At 43.6% G+C, this 10,251-nt stretch overlaps 1 protein-coding gene across 1 annotated transcript in view; it reads right to left on the reverse strand.

Annotated features, from left to right (window-relative positions):
* The window catches only part of SLC2A13 (solute carrier family 2 member 13), a 59,123-nt gene extending 49,722 nt beyond the window's left edge, over nucleotides 1-9,401 (reverse strand). The window contains exon 1 of the mRNA XM_068114067.2: nucleotides 8,660-9,401. Within this exon, the coding sequence (XP_067970168.1) occupies nucleotides 8,660-9,107 (448 nt within the window). The 5' untranslated portion in view covers nucleotides 9,108-9,401. The remainder of the gene's footprint in view (nucleotides 1-8,659) is intronic.
* Nucleotides 9,402-10,251: the final 850 nt, after the last annotated feature.

A 10,251-nucleotide genomic window follows, 5' to 3' on the forward strand; every position in this document is an offset into this window, starting at 1 on the left:
ATCTGGGAGAACAGAGTCAGTCGTGTTGGATGGAAAGTAACTTCTTCGTGAGTTCTCTGCCAGGTCAGTGTGATGGTGGTAATGGTCCCATATGCGTGCGTACGTACACACACACACACACACACACACACACACACACACACACACACACACACACACACACACACACACACACACACACACACACACACACACACACACACACACACACACACACACACACACTGCTCGCTCGCTGCTCCATCGAGCTCCTCCTCCTCCTTCCACCCTCCTCCTCTTCCTCTCCCTCCCCCTGCCGCCCTTTCCCCCTCCCCCTGCCGCCCTTTCCCCCTCCCCCATCCCCACTTCGCTCCACCCTTTCCCCCCCCCTTTAACCCCTGCCCTCCCTTTTACCTCTTCCCCCCCTTTCCTCCTCTCCCCCATCCCCCCACCCCTCCCCTCTCCTTTCCCCCACCTCCAGAAGGTAAAAGCCAGTCCCGACCATTCTACAGTCAGAATTTAGATAGGCTGCCTTCTATGCTTCTATGGGGTGGTCGACCTGTTTAGTATCCTGAGATCTGGCAGTCTACAACACCCACACCAATAGATTTTAAATCTGTGATACAACCTCTTCCGAGTTAGATCCTCCCTCTATATTCTCACTCTTTTCTCAACTCGCTCTCTGAGCAGCTCTTTTCAGAGCTATTCCGAAAGAATAACCCAACAGTCCTTTTCAGGACTACGCACATGGTATACCGTGAAAACGCATCGTATATAAGTTAGACCCTATTTAGTATTTTGTTGAGTTGAACTGCTTTTTTTCCAAGAACAACACATGCCATGGATGGTCTGTGTCTAGGATTAGACTAACTGTTGTAGGAACATGAAATCTTTCATGAGAACACTGGAATTGGAAGAATTGTGTGACCGTGTGTGTGTAGATTTTTTATTTTTTTTCAAGTTAGTGGATCTAGATCTACAGCTCTAGCAACAATGTTGGTTCGAAGTCATGCCTCCTGGTATTTTCCCCCTAACTTCCCCCCCTAACTTTTCAGTTAGTACTCCAACAAGTGAATGACATGCTTTGTTTTTAACAAAATTATGTAATTTGCTATAAAAGTGGAAGGTTACAGGTTCACGGTTTGAGTATTAATCGTAAATGAGTTCAAAGCCTTTCACAATGGTCTCTGAGACCTTCGTAAAACAAATAATAAAATAAGTTTTATTTTTTGTACTTTCACATGGAAGATAGGATTATTGTCATTCAAAATTTTCAATGATGCTTCAGAAAGAATTTGCTAGAAACCAATTCATGCCAGTGATACAGTTGTATGCCACAACTGAGAAAGGGGGGGGGGGGGGGGCATGCATTGAATGTATGTATTTGTCTCTGTTGATTTGAATGTGTGAGGACATTAACTTGTGTTTGTGTGTGTGACTTTCAATTTATAATTTGTATGTGTGTGCATTAGCACATGCGTGTATGTGTATGATTGTAAATATGTAATTTGTATTAGAGAGTGTGTGTGTGTGTGTGAGAGAGTGAGAGTGAGAGTGAGAGAGAAAGAGAGAGAGAGAAAGAGGGGGCCGGGGGTAGGGGGGCTAATCTATTTTTGGTGGGATTAATACATGATCGGCAACATGCAGCAAAGTTTAGATTAATAATTTAAATATGAAAATTAAACAAACAAATATATACCCACACACGATAAACAAGGTCAAACAACTGCAGAAATACAAAGATAACTCTTAACATTGTATTGTACATGTACATGTATAAGCAGGGAGGTGAGAGTTCGAGTCTCGCTCTCGCCTCCCTGAAATTAAAATGAGGCTGAAATAAGCAGCATGTGTACCTGTCTAGTTCATTCCTTCTTTGTCATGGTTCTAAATGTCTGTGACTGTTAAATCGCAACCAGCTCTGTGATTTTCTTCTTTATCATATGGCTCTTAGTTGTCATAAATCTTCTATTTTGTCATCTTCACATAATTTGTTCATTATCAACATGGAAAAGACCATTCCCATCTCTCATACATAGAGAACATAATGGAATACACGGTTCAATGCACTAGCGCCATATGGCGGCTCCGCACTGAATGGACTCAAAATGGCGTCAAATCGTTAGTTGTCGCTACTCTCTCTATAAAGGGACTCTAGGTATAAGTAAGAGTGTTTAAGAATTGAGCTGTGTCTTCTTCTTCTTCTGTATATTGCTTTCGTTTCTCCTTTGGTTTCTTTGGTTTTGTATAGTAGTTAATAAATCCCTGTTCCTTCTTATTCTTTGGCTTCTTTCTCGTCCGATCGCTTTAGTGATTTCCCCATTGAGTACCTGTGGCGCGATTTCGGCCGAACCGCTCACAATCGGGTTTAGTCTTTTGTTAACGGCCCGCGTCGCGGCTCGCTTCGCTCGGCGCAATCCATCAATTACCCTGCGGCTCGGGCGGGAGCATTTCCTTGCGTACCGGAAGGCGCTGGTACTTAGGTCATAGGACAAATCGGCCTACTACCCTATTCAGCACTGACCGGGCGTGACGTCATACCCCCAGGAGGACTGGTCGGACGGCCAGCTTAACAAGACAAGGGGATTAAACCCCCCTTGCTAACAGGAGTGCCGCCCCCCGGATCCGTAACAGTATTATTAAAGACAACAAACAAAGCCAGACAATAAAATAGAGCGTTCCTCGTATGTATTCAATGCAAGGCCCGAAACACGTGAAGATCGGACAGGAAACAACATGGCGTCCACAGACCACCTGACCAATTTTTTCTGGACTCCTCATGTCGCAACTCTCTCTATACAGGGACTCTAAGATATACTATATATACATACTTGGCTTTGATAGGGGGGGGGGGGGGTTGGCTTTGATAGGGCCCTCCGTTTTGGGGTAGGGGGGGGGGGGAAGGAGGAAACATTTACCTGTGCAAAGAGTGCTTTAACCTCAGTGTTGCCGAGGTAAAAAAAGGAAATTGTAATACCCTCTGCCACCAACAACAGGTGGCGCTACACGGTACACATTTATAATCGAGAATTTACACCCCTCTCCCGGTCCCCTATGCCCCCACATGAGGCCGTGGCCACATAGCCTATGGTACCCCCCCCCCCCCCCCAGACAAAGTTGTATTTGTATTTGTACCCCGAGTAAAGTATATTTAAGCGCTTATAGCTGTAGTATCCGGAGTTGCTCAAGCGAAAAAGAAACATTAACATATTTAAAATGAGGGAAAATATAGTGGAAAAGCAATTGCATCCAAACAGAATCCATTACAAATGTCAAATCATCATTTTACCTTTTCGTTGAATATATGCTGCTGAATATATTGAAAAGTCAAGTATGATGATTTTCAGGAAGAAGAAGAAGCCTTACTACAACCTTCGTACACTTCCGGAATTGTTTGATTTATTTGTGTTCAAATGTCTGGCGATTGTTTTGTATTTATTTATGCGAATGTATACTTCTATATAACTGTCATTGATTTTAAAAGCTTAGGCACTATCGAGCGATTTTTTTTAAATACTCCAAAAAAACAAACTTAATTTTTCAAAAACTTTTTTTTTGCCGAAAGCATTCCCAGGCACTCACTGATGGACCTCTGAAAGTTTGACGAAGATCCGTTCAGCCATCTCTGAAAAAATGGCGACACACAGACAGACCAACGGCTCTCTTATATAGTAGATTTATGTGTACTAGGGCATGCCCGTACTATATATAAGCTAGGACGTGCCCGTACGTGGGTGGACTGGGTGCCCGTTCCTTGCCAAAAAAAAAAAAAAAAAAAAATTTGTGTAGGGGTGTGTGTGTGTAAACATCCTAGGGCGTGCCCGTACGTGGGTGCAAAAAAACATGCGTGCAAACAACAACAACAAAAAAAAACTTTGAAACCACGTGGCAGTAACGACCACAGAACCCCCCCCTCTATTTACATGAATGGTTTGGTCCATTCGCAACGACCACAGAACCCCCCCCTCTATTTACATGCAATGGTTTGGTCCATTCGCAACGCCAAAGCGAACGGCGAACGGCTAAATCGCCATAGCTCGGTAAGTACTTGTCCGATTAATTTCAAACCTTGAAAAGGCACATCCTCGGGTCCCCAGCAATATACCTGGCAAGTTTAAAGTATATCGGACCCGTGGTTGTCGAGAAACAGCGGTCACAGACAAACATACAAACACACATACACACATACACACATACACACATACACACAGAGATTAATGGAATTATAGATAGATATCAGTGACAAATAAATTTCTCAATTTAGAGTAGTGGAATAGATGTATGGCAGAAGGAATGAAAATGTAGTATAAAACATTCAACTGGAATAATATATTCATATTTACATTCATAGTTCCATAACTTATAGTTAATATTCATTCAAGGTTATGATGGGTACCTTTGCTTTCTCTACCCCACCTTCCTCGCCTCCCTCTCTCCCACACAACTCCCCATTCCCTCATCCCTCCTTGCCTCCCCTTCCCCTCCCCCTCTTCCTCTCTTCATCCTCCCTCTCCCCTACCTTGTCCTCATCCCTCCCTCTCTTTCTCCCTCTGCTCCCCCTTCCTCTCCCTCTGCTCCCCCTTCCACTCCCTCTGCTTCCCCCTTCCCTTCCCCTCTTCCCCCCCACCTCCCACCCATCTTACTTAATATTCTCGTGATATATATACTGTACCTTTGCTCGTATAAACTACAAGAGAGACGTTGTGTGTGTGTGTGTGTGTGTGTGTGTGTGTGTGTGTGTGTGTGTGTGTGTGTGTGTGTGTGTGTGTGTGTGTGTGTGTGTGTGTGTGTGTGTGTGTGTGTGTGTGTGTGTGTGTGTGTGTGTGTGTGTGTGTGTGTGTGTGTGTGTGTGTGTGTGTGTGTGTGTGTGTGTGTGTGTGTGTGTGTGTGTGTGTGTGTGTGTGTGTGTGTCTTGCCATTATTCTGAGATGAACTTCTGGAAGTTCCGCTCAGCCATCAGTCAGTGTTGGAGAGCGTTTTAGGCAATAAACAATTTTTGAATATTTATGAAAAAAAATGTATTTTTTTTAAATGGCTCTATTATGCCTAGGCCTTTAGTGCGACAAGCAAATACTACACGATAGTGTGCTACTATATCATACAAGATACTGCGTGCTGCTACATGATAAAGTGCTACTACATCATGCATGATACTGTGTGCTGCTACAAGGTAGTGTGTGCTACTAAATCATACATGATAGTGTGTGCTACTACATTATAATGCGCCACTACATCATACATGATACTGTGTGCTACTACATGATAGTATGCTACTACATGATAGTGTATGCTACTACATCATACATGATACTGTGTGCTATGACATTACAGTGTGTGCTACTACATCATACATGATACTGTGTACCACTACATGATAGTGTGAAACTACATCATACATGATACTGTGTGCTACTACATTACAGTGTGCTACTACATTAAACATGATACTGTGTGCTACTACATGATAGTGTGCTACGACATGATACTGTGTGCTACTACATTACAGTGTGCTACTACATTACAGTGTGCTACTACATTACAGTGTGCTACTACATTAAACACGATACTGATGGCTACTACATGATAGTGTGCGACTACATTATAGTGTGCTACTACATTAAACACGATACTGATGGCTACTACATGATAGTGTGCTACTGCATTATAGTGTGCTACAACAACATGCATGATACTGTGTGCTGCTACATCATACATGAAAGTGTGCTGCTACATCATATATGATACTGTGTGCTACGACATCATACATGACACTGTGTGCTACTACATGATAGTGTGCTACTACATCATACATGATACTGTGTGCTACTTCATCATACATGATACTGTGTGCTACTACATGATAGTGTGTGACTACATCATAAATGATATTGTGTGCTACTTCATCATACATGATACTGTGTGCTACTACGTCATACATGATACTGTGTGCTCCATCATAGTGGGTACAACTACATGATAGTGTGCCACTACATCATACATGCTACTGTGTGCTGCTACATGATAGTGTGTGCCACTACATCATACATGATAGTGTGTGCTACTACATCATACATGATAGTGTGTGCTACATCATACATGATACTGTGGACTACTACATCATAGTGTACTACTACATCATACATGATACTGTGTGCTGCTACATGATAGTGTGTGCTACAACATCATACATGATAGTGTATGCTACTACATCATACATGATACTGTGTTCTACATGATAGTGTGTGCTACAACATGCATGATACTGTGTGCTGCTACATCATACATGATAGTGTGTGCTGCTGCATCATATATGATACTGTGTGCTACAACATGATAGTGTGTGCTACTACATCATACATGATACTGTGTGCTTTTACATCATACATGGTACTGTGTGCTTTTATATGATACTGTGTGCTACTACATTATAGTGTGCGACTACATCATACATGATAGTGTATGCTACTACATCATACATGATACTGTGTGCTACGACATCATACATGATGGATTGATGGTGTATGCTACTACATCATACATGATACTGTGTGCTACATGATAGTGTGTGCTACAACATGCATGACACTGTGTGCTGCTACATCATATATGATACTGTGTGCTACTACATGATAGTGTGTGCTACTACATCATACATGATACTGTGTGCTTTTACATCATACATGATACTGTGTGCTTTTATATTATAGTGTGCGACTACATCATACATGATAGTGTATGCTACTACATCATACATGATACTGTGTGCTATGACATCATAGTGTGTGCTACTACATCATACATGATGGTGTATGCTACTACATCATACATGATACTGTGTGCTACATGATAGTGTGTGCTACAACATGCATGATACTGTGTGCTGCTACATCATATATGATACTGTGTGCTACTACATGATAGCATGTGCTACTACATCATACATGATACTGTGTGCTGTGACATCATAGTGTGCTACTACATCATACATAATACTGTGTGCTACTCCATCATACATGATACTGTGTGCTACTACATTATCGTGTGCTACTACATCATACATGATACTGTGTGCTACTTCATCGTACATGATACAGCGGGCTACTTCATCATACATGATAGTGTGCAACTACATCATAAATGATACTGTGTGCTACTACGTCATACATGATACTGTGTGCTACATCATAGTGTGTACGACAACATGATAGTGTGCTACTACATCATGCATGATACTGTGTGCTGCTACATGATAGTGTATGCTACTACATCATACACGATAGTGTATGCTACTACATCATACATGATACTGTGTGCTACTACATCATACATGATAACGTGTGGTACTACATCATACATGATACTGTGTACCACTACATCATACATGATACTGTATGCTACTACATTATAGTGTGCTACTACATCATACATGATAGTGTGCTAGTACATTATAGTGTGTGCTACTACATCATACATGATACTGTATGCGACTACATCATACATGATACTGTGTGCTACTACATGACAGTGTGTGGTACTACATCATACATGATACTGTGTGCTACTACATCATACTGTGCTACATCATACATGATACTGTGTGCTACTACATTATAGTGTGCTACAACATCATACATGATACTGTGTGCTACTACATGATAGTGTGCTACTACATCATACATGATACTGTGTGCTACTACATCATACATGATACTGTGTGCTACATCATACATGATACTGTGTGTTACTACATGATAGTGTGCTACTACATGATAGTGTGCTACTACATGATACTGTGTGCTACTACATGATGGTGTGCTACTACATGATAGTGTGCTACTACATGATAGTGTGCTACTACATGATACTGTGCTACTACATGATGGTGTGTGCTACTACATCATACATGATAATGTGTGCTACTACATGATAGTGTGCTACTACATGATGGTGTGTGCTACTACATCATACATGATACTGTGTGTTACTACATGATAGTGTGATACTACATGATAGTGTGCTACTACATGATAATGTGTGCTACTACATCATACATGATACTGTGTGCTACTACATGATAGTGTGCTACTACATGATAATGTGTGCTACTACATCATACATGATACTGTGTGCTACTACATGATAGTGTGCTACTACATGATAATGTGTGCTACTACATCATACATGATACTGTGTGCTACTACATGATAGTGTGCTACTACATGATACTGTGTGCTACTACATCACAGTGTTACATGAAAGGCAATATTAAATGATACCTACCCCATTCCTTATAGTAGGTGTAGGGAAGTGTTTTAGCCCACACCCTCTTCCTCCCCTCCCCCCAAAAAAACTAACAGCACCTGGCAACGCTGGGTATCCCCTAATAGTATAAAACATGTAAAATCTTAACCTTTCCCCACAGGTGACATGCCCACAGACATTTCTAGCATACATACGCAGGTGTTCCACAAGGTTTGGGTCTCAGCTAATCTGTAATCATCTCCTTGTTATTTGAAAACACAGAGATTAACACTCCATTTTTGATCCTTTGAATCTCCATAATTGGTCCAGCATAATATTTTGGATCCAACGATCTGGATTACCATCACCATAAGCACCACCACCATAAGCACCACCACCATAAGCACCACCACCACCACCACCACCACTTCGTCCTTACCAATTCCCAAACCGACCACGACGCGCCCCAACAGCAGCATCTCGCGGCTCCCCGAGGCGGCCAGCAGCACGGAACCTCCGGCAAACACGGCCGCAGACACAAGAATGACCGGTCGACGTCCCAGGATGTCCGTCACTCCGATAAGACCGCTCAGCAGCGCCGAAAACGCCGCGGCCCCGATGGCGGCCGTCACCACCAACTCCTGCCACAACGGGGTCAACGCGAAGCGCCGGCGAAGCAGGAGCATCGCTCCAGACACGACCCCGGTGTCATAACCGAACAAGAATCCACCCATGGCCGCGAACATGGTCAAAAGGACCACGAAACCCGTGCATGACTGCTGCTGCTCTTGGTGGGACCGTGACCTCGATGGAGACCCGGGCTCGTCGGGCTGCCACACCGGTGTTCGCTCATCGTCAGAGCGGCGGCTGCGCAGCACTGAACCCATGACTCGAACACCTGCGAACCCTACGTTGGCCACTTTCTCGCCACTGTTATAGTTCCGGGTTCGTATAACTATAAGCTATCCTATTCTCTTTACGATTCTCCCAATTTAAAAGTTTTACTTGCAGCATGTACGCATCAACAAGCGCTATTTAAACCTTCAAAAAAGCGTAAAAGCGTAACCATAAAATGAGAAACTCCTCGCTTACTTTTACTGTTTGAAAACGGAAGGCAACTGCACGGCAAGCTTCTCCCCCTTGTCAAAGCACGCCCACTCTAAACCACGCCTACCCACTCTAAACCACGCCTACCCACTCTTTATGCATCCTTCATCACGTTTGAATGGATGTTGGTCGTTTTAATTTTCTTTACCAGACAGAAAACGGCACCGAAACAAGATCGCCACTCTGAAATAATAGTGAAGACTGAGAATTGTTTGTCTGCACGATCAGATTGATTATATGAAGATTCATTACGATCGAGGTTGGTAAATTAAATATGTCTTGGTTGGATAAGATCATCGGGCGTGAACGGACATGCTTAAACAGGAAAAACGAGATGACTGTAATATCTTGCTGGGAAAGTCTTGAGAAAAGGAGCAAAAACTGGTTTTGTATGTGGTTAAAGCACAAAGGGCCACAGGCAAACATTTGGAACTAAAGAGTCAAAGTGAAGGAGTCCGGGCTCCAGCAGAATACGGACAAAAGGATGGCAAGGCACAGCCTCGTCCGAGAAGATATTTATTCTCAAAACCAACTCGGGAACACTGAAAAGCCCGTTTATCGGGCTGCATTATAAAGCACAACCAGAAACCGAAACCGAAAGCCACGCCTCTCCGGCGAGGCGTGCTTCGGTGGTCACGTGATCAACAGGTGTAGCTGATTATACCCACACGCGCGGCACGCTTTGGTGGTTACGTGACCAGCCACTCTGGCGCCGTGGATCCCCGCCGGTGACGTCACCGGCTGGAGCAAGGAGATTCTGATGCCGGTCTTGCTTGGGGGACCCATGGGTCGCTACACACGCCCCCCCAGAATGGACTTTGTCCAGGGAGGTCAACCTGAGGGGGGTCCGGATGACCCGACCGAAACGACCCCAGGCCAGTCGCGGGGGGGGGGGGAGTCCGGTGTGGTGGTGGGTGGTCAGAC

The sequence above is a fragment of the Myxine glutinosa genome, chromosome 4 (genome assembly GCF_964187855.1).
Source record: "Myxine glutinosa chromosome 4, kmMyxGlut1.1, whole genome shotgun sequence".
Classification (NCBI taxonomy): Eukaryota; Metazoa; Chordata; class Myxini; order Myxiniformes; family Myxinidae; genus Myxine; species Myxine glutinosa.